The following is a 16,964-nucleotide window of genomic DNA, read 5'->3' as shown; positions in this document are numbered from 1 at the left end:
GGGGAACAACTGAAAGAATGAACTCACTGAGTTGAGAGATACCTACTGAGTTTTGTACCTCACCTTTCCATTTTCAAAATGGAAACTCTATCCCAATTTGAATTCACCACGGTTTTCAACATCTATTTTTCTATCATCAAAATCCAGAAGACAGAACATTACAGAAGAATGCCCTAGGGGCCGAGCAGCGGTACACCTGCTTGAGCACATGTTGACAAGGATGTGGACTCAAGACTCCAGCCCCCGTGTGCAAGGGGAAGCTTCAAGAGTGGTGAAGTGGTGCTACAGATGTCTCTGTCTCTTCCCAATAAATAAATAAAATATAAAATATATATGTAGGAGGAAGGAGAGAAGAAGAAGGAAGAGGAGGAGAAGAACTAGAAGAGGAGGGAAAAAATGAGGTGAAAGAGAAGAAGGAGGAAGAGGTGAAAGAGAAGAAGGAGGAAAGGAACTGAAGGGGGAGGAAAAGGAGAAGGATGCCTCAGAAAAAAGCCCTTGGCTCTCAAACCTCTTTACCTTTGTTTCTGGAGGACTTTCTGTCTCAGTTGCTTCAGGAAAAGTCAGTCTGCTGATGTTTTCTGTGCCTCTAAGTGAAGGCCCAGATCCAGGGTGTGCTGGGTACAGGAGGATAGAGAGGGTACCTGAGGCAATGCTCAGGCCCACCCAGATGCCCTAGAAGCCAGGCTGAAAGGTAGCCTGCCCCAGAGCTCACGCTGTGAGGTTCCTGTTTCCCCCAGCGCTGCCAGCACTGCAAGGCCAACGTGGGAGTTATGTGATGCTCATGGAAAAAACTGGTGGCACAGGGCTTCAGTGTTTTGCAACTCTTTCCTGTAAGCAGCTTTGTTGGAATGGTTTGACAAGCAAACCATCCCCCCCCCCCCCCCACTGGACTGCGGACTTCCAGGTCTCCACCCCAGGGAGCTACAAAGTCAGTCTCTCTGCTGGGCTGATTCATGGCTTCATGGGGTGGAGCCCTGTTGGAGGCATGTTCTGCAAAGGAACCCATGGGTCCTGCTGCCTCCTGTCAGATCAGGAAGAGGCAAATCAGTCTTTGAAAACGCAGAAGGAATCATGCAGAAAGAATGCCCTCAAAAATATCTCCACAGTATTCCTGGCTCGACTAAAGTATTTGTGTCAATCTAGCATGTTCGGGAAAAGGAAATTAACCACCTGTGTGTTAGTGGGTACATGGACTTAGCTGAGGGTATTCTGAAAGCCAAGGAAAAGTGATAACATATATATATTTTTAAAATAGACCCAGCAACTGAGGGGGAGAGGTAGAGAGGGAGAGACACACATGCAGCACTGCTTATGAACCTTCCTCCCTGCAGGTGTAGGCTAGGGGCTTGAACTTGGGTCCTTGTGAGTTATAACATGTATGCTTAATTGGGTGTGCCATCACCTGCCCCAGGGAAAGTGGTCTTTTTTATTGGATATTGTTAGAAAGTGATGGGGGGGCGTTGGGTGGAAGCACAGCGGGTTAAGTGCACATGGCGCAAAGCACAAGAACCAGCGAGGGGATCCCAGTTCGAGCCCTGGCTCCCTACCTGCAGGGGGGGGGTCGCTTAACAAGTGGTGAAGCAGACCTGCAGGTGTCTATCTTTCTCTCCCCCTCTCTGTCTTCTCCTCCCCTCTTCTCTCCATTTCTCTTTATCCTGTCCAACAACAAGGACATCAATAACAACAATAATGATAACCACAATGACGGGACAACAAGGGCAACAAAGAGGGAAAAATATAGTCTCCAGGAGCAGTGGATTCATGGTGCAGGCACCGAGCCCCAGCAATAACCCTGGAGACAAAAAAAAAAAAAAAAAAAGTGAGAGTTAAAGCACATGGCTAAGATTTTAAACATACTAGTAGTTGGGCTTATGAATGATTAGAAATATCACATTTTCCTCCTTTTCACCTATTTTTAGTCTGAGAAAGGTCTTCCCTTTTCTTCCATGAGGTTCTTAAATGTTCCTGCTGTATAGAAACACTTAACAGGCACTGGCTTAAGAGATATTTCATACAAGGGAAAGAAGGAACTCAGAAAACTTGGGCAGGGATGGGAAACTTTGGCATGACAAGCTGAATCAATGTTTTCACAAAAGTATTTGCAAAGCTTATGGGTTTTATCCACTAAGTCAAATGTTGTGAGACAAAGCACATGATCTTGATTCTGACAGAAACAGGCCCAAAATACAAAAGCTCCCTCAAGAAGAAAACTTTCCCAGTTAAGTAAAAAAAATATATATATATCAAAAGGCCTTCCTTAATAAACTGAGTTCTTGTAACTAATAAGAATACATACTTTCACAAACTCCAGCATCCACTCTCTTAAATATATTTAAGCTTCATAAGGCGCAACAATAGCAAACAGTAGCAAAATCAAAAGCCTCTGATTCAGATGGAAAAAAAGAAACATTTCAAGTTACTCAAATTTGGTTTGTAGGGGCTGGGCAGTGGTGCACCTAGTTGAATGCAAGTGTTACATGCTCAAGGACCTGAGTTCAAGCCCCTGGTCCTTACCTGCAGGGGTGGGAGGGGAAGCTTCACAGGTGGTAAAGCAGTGCTGCAAGCCTCTCTCTCTCTCCCTTTCATCTTCTGATTTCTCTGTCTCTACCCAATAATAATAAAAATAATCCCATTCACCTGCCATTTTTTTCTTTGTTCCAGTTCTCTCTCAGAGCTATAGTTCCTTTATAGGCTAGAAAGGCCTTCTAAAAGTTATAATCTGTATTCTCAGTCATGGTTTACTTTACAAGCTGCTAGCACTGGAAATTTGGTCCCTATTAAAAAAAAAATCACTAGGTACTTTTAAATGGTGAGATCATTTTTACATTACTAGATGAAATGATGTTATCTATAAAAACTTTTAAAGTTTTCTTTTCAAAATAATTTTTAAAATTTGTTATTATTATCATTATTATTTGTCTCCAGGGTTATCACTGGGGCTAGGTGCCTGCACTACTAATCCACTGCTCCTGCTGCCATTTTTTTTATATTATTAATTTTTTTTGGATAGGACAGAGAGAAATTGAGAGGGGAGGGGAAGATAGAGGGGGGATAGAAAGACACCTGCAGACCTGCCTCACTGCTTGTGAAGTGTCTCTCTTGTAGGTAGGGAGCTAGGACCTTGAACCCAGATCCTTGTGTGGGTCCTTGCACTTCATATTATGTATACTTACCCTCTTGTGTCACCGCCTGGCCCCACAAAATAATTCTTAAAAATTATCTTTATTTATTGGATGGAAACATCCAGAAATTGAGAAGGAAGGGGTGGTAGAGGGAGAGGGCAGGGGTAGATAACATAATGGTTATGCAAAGAGACTTTCATGCCTGTGGCTCCGAAGACCTTGATTCAATCCCCCACACCAGCATAAGCCAGAGCTGATCAATGTGAGAGAGAGAGAGAGAGAGAGAGAGAGAGAGATATAAAAGAGAGAAGATAAAGACTCCTGTAGACCTGCTTCATCACTTGCAAAGCTTTTTCCCTACAGGTGGGGATCATGGACTTGAATCTGGGGCCTTGTGCATGGTAACATGTGTGCTTAACCTAGTGTGCTACCATCAGCCCCTAAAGTTTGCTTTTTTAAAACCTCTTGTTTTCAGGCTCCATAGTGAATTGTAGTCTAAAAGCAGACTCAAGCTTAGCTCCCAAAATGTGAATATGCTTTTCCTAAAGCATATGGAAATGAGTAAATCAGCCAAAGCTCACTCCAAAAATATCCAACAGAGCAGCCAGAAGAGGAAAAAGAGTCATCCAAAAAAGAAAAAACAAAAACAAAAACACACTTTTAAACTTAGCATTTCTAAAAGTGTTTGAATGAATTTTATTAAAAATAATTTCCTAGTTGGGGTTTTTTGAGGCCTTTACTAGAAAAATCTATTCAATGTGCTTTTATTTACCTTGCCAGAAAAGTTTAAGAACTTATACTTTGTGTGAATTTGATAAAACTATGCTAGCAATTTTCAAGCCACCTCAGATCAAACAGCTTCCTCCCCCTCTTTTTATAGAGAAAACAACAACTGTGAACTTTGGTCACTCATTTTCCTCTAAACCCATGGAAACCTGTTCCAGAAAATGCACAAAAAGGGTGAACTGGAATTATCTGGGACAGAGAAAGAAGTTAAACTCTGGAAAAGGAAGTCATGAGTTATACTTTGCAGGGCTCAGCTAGTCTGACCAAATCTTTCAGGAGAAAGGGGAAGTGCATAATAAATGCCAGTACTCACAAAGGATAGTCTTGGCAGCCAGCAGGAGTTAGAATATTCAATTCTTTCTAGGAAGGGTGCCTTTAATCCTCTGCTTCACTGTGTAGTCCCGGAAATGATAGCAACAGACCATGTTCTTACCATGTCAGATCTCTGGGATGGGATCTAATTTCATGTAACTCCCCTTTTTGTTGTCATCCACACAGCATCTGAACAGAAGCCTCCAACCAAAGGCTATGGAGGAGCCCAGTTCTATCCTTTCTGCAGCCAAGAGGGCTGGTACTCACTGGGAGGTAAGTCATTCTTCCTCAACTTAGCTGGAGGCCTAAGTGTGTGTGTGTTGTGTGTGTTGTGTGGTGTGTGTATGTGTGTGTGTGTCTGTATGTGTGTGTTTGTTTTCTGATGCTTAACTCATTATGACTCCCTCTAGGTTTGGAACAAGAAAGCTTATTAAGAGGGAAGTGGGGGGGGGTGGTGGTTGGGAAAGGTGAATAAAGGTTAAAGCCAAGTCTTGACAGTTTGTCTAACAGGCAAGCCCTGACTAGGGGTAAGGGTGGGAGGGAGTAGAGGACCTCTTCATAACCTTGCCAGGGGCTGGAGGAATTTGGGGATTTGGAATAACTAGACAAGCTGACTTTGAAAACTAGAGCTCCTACAAATAGAAGCTTCTATTTGTAGGTGTTCTTGGTATTTTAATTGTTATGAAGTGTAAACGTAACTGCTTCATATTAAAAAAAAAATCTCTTGAAACACTCACATAACTCAAGAAACTAAGTTATTTCATAACTCTAGTGGAAAATTAGCATTCAGTAAACCAACAACCTAAAGTTTCATTTAAAGCTGAAATACACAATCTAAGTCCCTCTAGTAATAGGATGAAATGACATGATGTGCTAAAATCATAAGGTATTATCATGGCTCTATGAAATTATTCATACTGAAAAAACATTACTCTGCTTAGGGAGGGAGCACATTTTATTCTAAACCACTCTACTTCTGGGTTTCACCTAGTTTTCTGAAACACAAACTCTCTCTTTGATCTATTGAACTGGAACTTCTTAGAGGTTGCACTGCTAATTTTTAATGTCAACAGGATGCCTTAAACAAAGGAAAAGACTCTACTTTCAACTTCTAGCTTAGCTATTAACAAACTGAGTAAGGAAGGGAGGTTGGATAGGTGAAATAAAAAGAAAGACCCTTTCCTGGCTTTTGCTCATGTTCACCAAAAGCAAAAACAAAAAAGGAAAATTTTCACACTTAGCTTGTCTATACACCACTGAATACTTTGATTCTAGGAGAACACAAAATACAAATAAGAACACAAATTAAGTGGTCTGGGAGGTGGTACAGTGGAAAAAGCATTTGACTAACAAGCAAGAGGTCCTGAGTTCAATCCCCAGCAGCACATGTACCAGAGTGATGTCTGGTTCTCTCTCTCTTCCTTATTAATAAATAAATAAAATCTTTTAAAAAAAATAACACGGGGGTCGGGCGGTGGCGCAATGGGTTAAGCGCATGTGGCGCAAAGCGCAGGGACCGGTGTAAGGATCCCGGTTCGAGCCCCCGGCTCCCCACCTGCAGGGGAGTTGCTTCACAGGCGGTGAAGCAGGTCTGCAGGTGTCTATCTTTCTCTCCCCCTCTATGTCTTCCCCATCTCTCTCCATTTCTCTCTGTCCTATCCAACAACGAACAACATCAACAATGGCAATAATAATAACCACAACGAGGTTACAACAACAAGGGCAACAAAAGGGGGAAAAAATGGCCTCCAGGAGCGGTGGGTTCATGGTGCAGGCACCGAGCCCAGCAATAACCCTGGAGGGAAAAAAAATAATAATAAATAAATAACACAAGTTAATCCTTTTACAGAATCAGGTGGCCCTGGCAGGCCATGGAAGGCACACATGGATTAAAGCAGCTCCTGTTTTAATCAGCTCTCATTTCTGCTAACTTAAGACACCCAAAGACTCACCACCATGAATACAACATCTCCACCATGCTCCATGACTTTTCCTTCACAGGTGGCCTCAGAAAATACCGAGCTGGTTCCAGCCAGACCAGTCAGTGTAAACTGGTTTTGTACTTGACGAACAGCATTTAATTCTTGCTGTCAGATTCACTGAAGTGGGCTCAGAGTTCTGTTTGAGAAATGCTTCTGCCCAGAAAAAATATTTACATAACCAAGAGTGGGATGCACGGTACTGCAGCTCTCTACCTATTCTGCCAGGAGTCTTTGGCTCTGTCTGAGTGATTGGGTCTTATCAGTGGCCTTTGTACCTCATTGAAGATTCACATGGAGACAAAACCTAGAGCCAAATAAGTGCCCAGAGTAGCAAGATTGAAGCCTTACACTAGTTACCAACATTTATGAAGAACAGTTGTGCTTTTATTTGTTTTTAAGATTTGTGTTTATTTATTAATGAGAAAGATAAGAGAACAGAGTGAAAGAACCAGACATTACTCTGATACATGTGCTGCCAGGGACTGAACTCGGGACCTCATGCTTGAGAGTACAATGCTTTATCCTTGCACCATCTCCCGAACCACCAGTTGTGCTTTTTTAACCCCCTACTTCTTTTTCTCTTGCAAAAGTAAATCAATAAAAGCAGGAGAAAAATAATCTGTGTTGTGATCTACAATGGGGAAAATCGAGACACAGTCCAAACATGCAAACCAACAAGAAAGAGTAACCCAACTGAGCGCACTCTAAGGAGTACGAACACAGTCTCTGAAAATGCTTATTTGAAACTGATATTCAAGAAGACTTGGAAAAATGTTAAAATTAAATACTGAGTGCTAAAATATATGTGTTTTTATTAAAAAATAATGCAAGCTTGAACAAGATGAAAAAGAATTAATGAAAATAATACCTTGGTGGGGGTTGATAGCTAAAGGCTATGCAAAGAGACTCTCATGCCTGAGGCTCCGAAGTCCCAGCTCCCCCCCCCCCCACAATAAACCAGAGTTGAGCAGTGCTCTGGTAAAAAGAGAAAGAAAGAAAGAAAGAAAGAAAGAAAGAAAGAAAGAAAGAAAGAAAGAAGGAAGGAAAAGAAAGAAAAGAAAAGAAAAGAAAGAAAAAGAAAACAATACCTGGGCTGGCAAAATAGCTCAGTTAGATAATGCATTGCTTTGCCATGTGAGCCTCCCAGGTTTAAGCCTGGCTCTTAGGATACAGGAAGTTTTGGTGTTGTGGTTTGTTTGTTTACTGAACAGAGGCAGGAAAATCAAGAGGGAAGTAGGAGTCAGAGAAGGAGGGATGGGGGGGGGAGAAAACACTACTTCACCGCTTAGGAAGCTTCCCCCTGTAGGTGGGGACTGGGGGCTTGAACCCAGGTCCCTGTGTACAGTAACATGTGCATTCAACCAAGTACACCACCACCCAGCCATGAGCTGTGGTTTCTTTCACTCTCCATTTCTGTTCCATTCTGGCTACTTCTCTTTCTCTCTATGGGAAGAAGGCAGTCTGGGGGCAATACAGGTATGTGACAAAAATCTATTATAAAATACTATTACTAAAAATGATGATGATACCTATGGTGAGATTTTCATTATTTATTTAATTATTATTTACCAGAGTACTAATAAACTCTGACTGAATAGTGGTACTGGGGCCTTTGGTACCTGAGGCATGAAAGTCTTTTTGCATAACCATTATACTGCCTCCTCAGTCTCTACTATGAGATTTCAAGTAGTTTTTTTCCTTCTAGTTTCCTATTCAAATGTCACCAGTACTATTATATTAGTTAAAAAAATGATTGCACCTTAACAAGCACCTTAACAAACACCTTAAATAATTAAATGCCATGATCTGGGAGATACAATGGATAAAGCAACGGATTCTCAATCATGAAGTCCCGAGTTCAATCCCTGGCAGCACATGTACTAGAGTGATGTCTGGTTCTTTTTTTCTCTCTCCTCCTATCTTTCTCATGAATAAATACTAAAACAATATTTCAATGCTTATCTGTTTAGGAAAATGGATATATTTAGACTGTAAAAGATATATATCAAGATGAAGAAATCTATAATAAGACAGCATAAATTAACACAGACAAGTATTAGCAATAAAATAAAGACAGCAGAGGTAGGCATAACAAGTTACTCCACAATGCACATCTGTTTTATTTAACTGGTCCACGTAGGGCAGTCATACAACTCTTGCCCCAATGTCACAGCATCTGAAAGGACCTGGCACAATAATGCCCAAGCAGGTGTTTGTTCGATCAGGAACACTTGATGGAGACAGTAGACCATAAAGGATGGTGGGGGATTTTTTTCCATTGTTTTCTGATCAATATTTTATGTTTTTCAAAGTGTTTTTATGGGTATTCTTTTATTTTTTTCCTTCACTTCAATCCTGTGAAGAAGGGAAGCTAGGAATTATTCATCTGGCAAAAAAAAAAAAAAAGCCACTTGCTATTTGCCTTCTAAAGAGATTCGAAGCTTTAATTAAAGTTTCACAACAATAATTAGTGTTTAGCAAGGTATCAATCAGTGCATCCAGTTTATACTGGATGGTTCAGAAACCTGGAGAAACGCAGACTGTCTCCAAACCTAAACCCTGTAGAAAGACAGCAGGGTTTCTAACTGTTGACCCGGCTTATTTCTTGGTTAAGCTATCAGAGAACAGTTGGGAGTGATTTATGATGTCCAGATCTCATTTTATTAACAAATGACATAAGCATACTCTTAGTCATAATGTAATAAAATGTCCTGAATTAATTAAAATAAATCTGTACCAGTCAACAGACGTAGGATGGAGGATTTGGTGGAAATGAAATAACACTGTGCTGAATGATTGATGGGGATGAAGTGAGCAGTGAGGAGACACACAGGCTTAGAAACGAAAACAGTGGTAACTCAGTTAAGCATGAATTTCAGATAAGCAGCAAATATAACCTATATTTTGTCTGGAGGTTGTATATGAACTTCAACTTCCATGAGAACATATGGCCCTGGGCTGGAGATAGAGCATAATGGTTCTGCGAAAGATTTACATGCCTCAGAATCTGAGGTCCCAGGTTCAATTCCCAGTGCCATCATAAGCCAGAACTGAGCAGTGCTCTGGTCTCTGTCTCTCCCTCTCTCCCTCTCTCTCATTAAAGTAATAATAATAATAAAGAATATGTGGTCCTTGTGGGCAGGGAAATTTGTTCCCTGCTTTATTTATACTCTGTGCTCAGAACCATGTGTAGAATATAGCAGATGCTCAGTAATGTTTATTATAGTCTTGCAAAGTTTACTTTTTAGGCTTTGTAGTATGTCTACAGGCTTTTGCTAGCTATATAGTCACTAGATGTTTTGAATGTCTGGCACCATATTGTGATGAATTACATAAAGTATAGAAAATGCTAGTGTAGGGAGTCGGGCTGTAGCGCAACGGGTTAAGCGCAGGTGGCGCAAAGCACAAGGACCGGCATAAGGATCCCGGTTCGAACCCTGGCTCCCCACCTGCAGGGGAGTCACTTCACAGGCGGTGAAGCAGATCTGCAGGTGTCTATCTTTCTCTCCTCCTCTCTGTCTTCCCCTCCTCTCTCCATTTCTCTCTGTCCTATCCAACAACGACAACAACAATAATAACTACAACAATAAAACAACAAGGGCAACAAAAGGGAATAAATAAATAAAATAAATATTAAAAAAAAAAGAAAATGCTAGTGTATTGCTCTTATTTTAAAATCATTTCCTTTTACCCTATATAACTGAAGGGGGCACAATGAAGAATCCAAAGTACAAAAAAACTAGAATAAATCATCCCTCACATACTCTAAATTCTAAGCAGGACCATGAAAGTGGGGTGACTAGTTTTCAGATGTATTTTGCAGTTAAGGACACAGTTGGGCCAAGGGGAACTTTTCCCAGAGGTTCTTCACTTGCTTCTGCTTTTTTCCTAAGATCATAAAACATGCTTTTTTCTTCTTCTTCTTCTTTTTTTGGCCTGAATCCACCCTCACATGGGATTTTTTCAAGTTCTACAAAGCACAAAACAGTGATTTTATTTTTCCAGAAGGAAAAGGGCAGAAACCCTTTTAGGCATGAATTTCTCTTTATCTCACCTTAATCTGGGGCTTGGAAGTATTCTTATGTTGATTACATGTCAAAATAGTATATTTTAAACTAATACATACCTTTGTGCAGTTTGAGATTTTTAAAAAACATGGAGAGGTACTTCATTTGTAATTCAGAGCAAAGGAAAAGTATTTTATGAGCATAATTTCAGCTATGTGAAATATATAAAATTAAAGACTTACTGCAAAGTGAGTAAAACATTCATTTCTAATATTTTTATTTCATATTTTTTACCAGAGTACTGCTCAGGCTTATGATGGTGCAGGGGATTGAACCTGGGACTTTGGGACCTCAGGCATGAGAGTCTCTTTGCGTAATAACCATTATGCTATCTACCCCTGCCCAAAACATTCATTTCTAAATAATGGTACTACTAGTAATTCTTACTTAATTTTATAAGACAATACTATATTTTTGTATTACAGACATTTCTATAGTGAGGAACATATATGCAATATATGCATAATTAGATATATGATATAAACATACATATCTTTTGATACTCCTTACATATACACATTTATAGTTAATTATATATGCCTATGTCTCTAACCAGATCTGCTGACAAGTACAAAGAGATCATGTAATAACATAAAATAGTGGCTGAGCAAGTTGTGGTATACATACACAATGGGATACTACTCAGCTATTAAAAATGGCGATTTCACCATTTTCAGTCCATCCTGGACAGAGCTTGAAGAAATCATGTTAAGTGAGATAAGTCAGAAACAGAAGGATGAATATGGGATGACCTCATTCACAGGCAGAAGTTGAAAAACAAGATCAGAAGAGAAAACACTAAGCAGAACCTGGACTGGAGTTGGTGTACTGCACCAAAGGAAAAGACTCTGGGGTGGAGGGGGGTGGGGAGACAGGATGACAGAGGACCTAGTGGGGGTTGTAATGTTATGTGGAAAACTGAGAAATGTTATGCATGTACAAACTACTGTATTTACTGGTGACTATAAAACATTAATTTTTAAAAAAGAAATTTAAAAAACTCTGGAAAAAATAACACAAAATAAGCAAAAAATATCCCTTGTGTCTTTGCAGTAGCCATTCATATACTGGCATCTCAGAAGTCACAAACCCTAAAGTTTTTTTCCAGCATTTTCAAACTTGGCGCTCAGAACATCAGGTAAACAGGAAAGGATATATTTGGATCATTAAATCTCGGGAACAGGGAGTTGGGAGGTAGTGCAGTGGGTTAAGCGCACATGGTGTGAAGCGCAAGGACCGGCATAAGGATAATGGTTCAAGCCCCCGGCTCCCCACCTGCAGGCAAGTCGCTTCATAAGTGGTGAAGCAGGTCTGCAGGTGTCTACCTTTCTCTTCTCCTCTCTCCATTTCTTCCCCTCCTCTCTCCATTTCTCTCTGTCCTATCCAACAACATCAACATCAATAATAACTACAACAATATAACAACAAGGGCAACAAAAGGAAATAAATAAATGTTTAAAAAAAAGAACCTAAATCCCAGGAACAAAGAGATACTCAGTAACAAATCAAGTTGGGAAAAGTGGGAGGAGCAAATTGGGTAGATAGTATGGAGACCCTTAAGGTTAGAGAGCCCCTTGATCTCCTTGTTCTGGGTCTGTGAGTGGAATTAAGGGCAGGAGGAAGAAGAGAAACCCCACCATTACAGGAGGCTGAAATCCACCCGTGGCACTCAGGGAATTCCATGTTTCAATTTTCCCTCTGACACCAATATTTTACTGGAGAAACTAATAACAAACCTGACTTGTCTTCCTACACTTAGATAAGTTATTAGGCTTCTCTGCATCACATGCAGATGTGGTGGTATAGCATTGATAACAGTCATGGGGCTACTGTGAAACTTAGTTATGACTGTGCAAAGTGTTTTAGGCACCATGGTACTTAGTTCAGTAAATGCTATAGACTGGTATTCATATGCTATTCTTGCATTCATATTATCTACTATTATATGCATGAGAAGCTGAGCAGTTAAAGGGGCTTAGGAATTTGAATAGATAGGTGAGTTGTCATGGAATAAGCACCCAAGTTTTTTGGGTTTGATGATGGGAAAGTTAGAGCCTTCTTGCCAGAGGAGATACTTGAGGTTGAAATTGCGGGAAGCAAAAACAAACAAACAAAATCATATCTATGGACTGGGTGTGCACAAGTCAGGTCTCCTCCTCTTTCTGCTATTGTTTTTATGGGCAGGGGAGATAGCATAATGGTTATGCAAACAGACTTTCATGTCTGAGGCTCCTAAGTCCCAGGTTCAATCGCCCGCACCACCATAAGCCAGTGCTGAGCAGTGCTCTGGTGTTTCTCTCTGTGTCTCCCTCTCTCTGAATCTCTCTCAAAAATAAAATAAATAAATAAAAATTAAAATGTTTTACAAGGGGTCCACATGGTAGTGCACCTCATTAAATGCACACATCACCATGCGCCCTTAAGGACCCAGGTTTGAGCCCTGCCTTAACCTGCAGGGAGGGAGTGCTTCACGAGCAGGGAAGCAGGTCTGCAGGTGTCTATCTCTCTTTTTCCTTTCTTTAATTTTTTAATATTTGTTTATTTATTCCCTTTTGTTGCCCTTGTTATTTTATTATTGTAGTTATTATTGTTGTTATCGATGTCGTCATTGTTGGATAGAACAGAGAGAGATGGAGAGAGGAGGGGAAGATTGAGAAGGGGAGAGAAAGACACCTGCAGACCTGCTTCACCGCCTGTGTGAAGCGACTCTCCTGCAGGTGGGGAGCCTAGGGCTTGAACCGGGATCCTTATGCCAGTCCTTGTGCTTTGCGCCACCTGCGCTTAACCTGTTGCACTACTGCCTGACTCCTTTCTTTCTTTTTCCCTTTCTATCTTCCCCCACCTCTCTCAATTTCTCTCTGTATCATATAGTAAAACAGAAAACAAGGAAAAGAAAAGAAAAAGAAAGGAAAGAAAAGATAAAAAAAAAAAAAAAAAGGAAAAAATGGCCTCTGGGAATAGTGGATTCCTAGAATTCCCATTGAGCCACAGCGATAATCCTGATGGTCCTCAATGTGAATCAACTATGGTACAGACTGTTCCATTCTCCAAAGGGAGGTTGGATAACATACTCTACCTACCACCTGGAAGAAGATGGGTCCTGAAATTGGTGGAACTTGGAATGTTCCTACTCGTGACCACAAAATGCAGGCTCAGACCTACAGGGATGCAGAGGTTGCATAGGTTTCTGTGCTTAATATGGGCCCCAGATCAAATCAAGGGAGTTTACAGTTGACAATATTTATACACTTTTCCCATATCTGGGAGCCACTCTCTTCCCTGTTCCAGCTTTCTAGTCCTTTCTCCAGCTATGACACCATTTCCTCAGACAATAATTTGGGTCCACCTGCATATCAGATGGCAGCCTCAGGCAAAAACTAGTAAAGTTATGAGACCCTTGGAATATACTTAAAATAGACCTACTAGCTTTCTTCAAAATGGAGACCCCAAATCTTCATCTGCACTATTTCTGCCTTTGGATTCATGACTGGCCAACAGTTTGTTCTGCATTTTATCTTAACTCTTTTTCAGATACCAGGTTCCAGATGCTACTTCCACCATGCCAACTGGAGTTCCCTAGGCAGATGATCCCGCCAATGTGTCCTGGAGCCCTGCAACCCCAGAGCTCTGCCCCACTAGGGAAAGAGAGAGACAGGCTGTGAGTATGGATCAACCTGCCAACACCCATGTTCAGTGGGGAAGCAATTAAAGAAGCCAGACCTTCCACCTTCTGTACCCCATAATGATCCTGTGTCCAGACTCCCAGAGGGATAAAGAATAGGAAAGCTATCAAGGGAGGGGATGGGATACAGAGTTCAGGTGGTGGGAATTGTGTGGAATTGTACCCCTCTTATCCTATGGACTTGTTGGTGTTTCCATTTTATAAATAAAAATTACAAAGATAAAAAAAGTGCTTTACAGCTTATATATAAAGCTCTTGGAGAATATACTTTTGTGTTCTCACTGGCTCTAATTCTCATTTTGCCACTGGATATTCTTACTGATATTTTACACATAAAGAAATAGGCATGTGGGGGTGGGGTGGGGAATGACATATGGTTATGTAAAAAGACTCTCATGTCTGAGTCTCTGAGATCACAGGTTCAACCCCCAACACCATCATAAGCTAGAGCTGAGCAGTGCTCTGGTTAAAAAAAGTAAAATAAGTGGTCTGGGTGGTGGCATAGTGGTAAAGCTTTGGACTCTCAAGCATGAGGTCCGATCCCCGGCAGCACATGTGCCAGAGTTTTCTCTCTCTCCTCCTATCTTTCTCATAAATAAATAAAATCTTAAAAAAATAAAAATAAAAAAGAACTAGACCTATACAATATTCATGGTGAGGGGTGAAGCTGGGGCTCTAGTTCAGTTCTAAGGACTCTTAATTCCTTATTTTCTCCATGGGTGCATTGCAAGAAGTCCCACATAGTTGATTACTGCTTTCACACAAGAATTCCCCACAAAGGAATGAACATTTGGCTTGTCATTTGGTTATGTTCTCTTCTCTTGCTGTAACATATCTTAGAAGGATTTTTTTCTATATGTGTTCTACAAAATTATCCCAAATCTTACAAAAGCAATTTAGGAGGACATATGAAAATGATATATAATGTAATACAAGAACTGAAGTACTAAGTCTTTGATTCGTAACATAGCTTGTTGTATAGTCTTCTCTGGGCAAGTCACTATAGAGAACATCCCTTGTCTCTCCTCCACCTTGCTTTCTTTTTGTTTAGCAATATCAAACCAAAGTGATTATTAGTGTAAACCAGGAACTGGTTTTAACCATCTAAACTAATTTCCCCTCTCATCATTCAACCCCTCATAAAAAAATACAAGAGAAATATATATTATACCAGAATTGGTTTCAGGGGTTTCACATTTATCTTTCAATATTTCAATAGAATTGACTTAGGTAATAATTTGCCTAATGGACTTCTGTACATAAAGGCTCTAAAGATAAAAGCAAATTCTCATAGGAAAATACAAAAAAAAAAAAAAGGCAAAGCAAAATAAAGAGCTTCAATGACTACAGATTTGTTTTGAAATTCTAGCTAGCTGGGTAACTTGCTGTTATTGTCTAGAAGGGAATGCAACATTCCTTAAATAACTTAGTTTGAGCCAAAACAAACACACACACACACACACACACACACACACACACACACACACCCCACACACACACACTCCAGAGCATGTAGTTACCTTCAGAAGCACAGCCATTAACCTTTGTGGTGTGAGCCATGTTGGCTTGAATCCAGGAACAGATCCAGAAAGGAGTAAAGGAGTCATGCAAATTTTATGCATCAAGTTTCCAAGTGCATTCAGCCTGAAACAATAAAGAGAGCCCCATCAAAATAGATCATTTAAAGATATGTACAGCACTAAATCTTGGACTTCTGCTTACAAAGATAACCACTGAGAGTGTGAGCAAATAATAATGGGGGGGGTACAGAGGCGATGCAGGGGGAGTGTGAAGATCCTGGTGGTGCTGGATTGGAATGCCCCCCCCACACCGGGTATTAACAGGATGACAAGTCCACAGAGACACTGGTAGAGAAGCACTGGAAGCAGGTCTCTCTTTGAAACGAAAGTGGTTCTCCCCAAACATGATCTCTCAGGAAGGTTATCTTAAAACATAACTTCCCAGTCATGCATTCTCACATTCCTTTCCTTACAAACTGCATTTGGTTTTTAAACTTGATCCTCACTTCCAAATGTTTCTTTCTGTTCACTTTTGTGTGTGTGTGTGTGTGTGTGTGTGCGCGCACGCACACGCGTGCACGAACACACGAAGCTGCTTAGCTCTGACTTATGATGATGCTGGGGACTAAACAGGAACTTTGAAGTCTCGGCCCTAAAAGTCTTTTGCAGCACCATTATGCTGACTCCCCTCCCCCTAGATGTTGTTTCAAGGGCATATTTACTCAGTTCGCATTGAAAGCAGTTGTTGCACCTAATGTTCATGAACTTGACAAAAGTTCTTTAGAAAAAGAATTATGGGATATATATCCTATGGAATACTACTCTGCAGTCAAAAAGATGATATTGTGTTCTTTGGTACAAAATGGATGAAACTGGAGGTGATTATGCTTAGTGGAATAAATAGATGAAAGACAACAACCAGATGGTTTCACTGATTTGTGGAATCTAGAGATCTGATACACATGAACTTGAAAAACAAAAACAAACAAAAAACACCAGAAGCAAACTGTTTCTAAGACTTGTGAGAATTATGGTAACTATCTTTGGGAGGTGGGAGGATGAAGATATAGAACTCTAGTGATGGGTATTGTGTGGACTTATACAGTGTAATAAATATATATAATCTTACTTTATTATTATTATTATTATTATTTTTTACCCGAGCACTGCCCAGCTCTGGCTTATGGTGGTGTGGGAATTGAACCTAGGACTTCAGAGCTTCACGTGTAAGAGTCTCTTTGCATAACCATTATGCTATCTACCCCCATCTATTATAACCCATTATTAATCATAAATAAAATAATATAATGAAAAAGAAAGTTCTATAGAGACAACAAGTATTTCATCAATCTGCTCTTTGAAAACACTAACTTGAGCCAGACTTACTTTTTTTTTCCCTCCAGGGTTATTGCTGGGCTCAGTGCCTGTACTAAGAATCCACTGCTCCTAGAGGCCATTTGTCCCATTTTGTTGCCCTTGTTGCCCTTGTTGTT

At 40.4% G+C, this 16,964-nt stretch overlaps 1 protein-coding gene across 5 annotated transcripts in view; it reads right to left on the bottom strand.

Moving 5' to 3' along the window:
• Positions 1 to 16,964, bottom strand: part of KANK1 (KN motif and ankyrin repeat domains 1) — a 246,845-nt gene that overhangs the window by 77,601 nt on the left and 152,280 nt on the right. For all 5 annotated transcript variants that reach the window (XM_060199745.1, XM_060199748.1, XM_007528455.3 and 2 more), the window contains exon 3: positions 15,472 to 15,595. In XM_060199745.1, coding sequence (XP_060055728.1) covers positions 15,472 to 15,511 — 40 coding nt within the window. In that variant the 5' untranslated portion in view covers positions 15,512 to 15,595. The remainder of the gene's footprint in view (positions 1 to 15,471; positions 15,596 to 16,964) is intronic.

The sequence above is a fragment of the Erinaceus europaeus genome, chromosome 10 (assembly GCF_950295315.1).
Source record: "Erinaceus europaeus chromosome 10, mEriEur2.1, whole genome shotgun sequence".
NCBI lineage: Eukaryota > Metazoa > Chordata > Mammalia > Eulipotyphla > Erinaceidae > Erinaceus > Erinaceus europaeus.
Note: the sequence above shows the minus strand (reverse complement) of the source record. Positions and strands in the feature narration are given on the sequence as shown.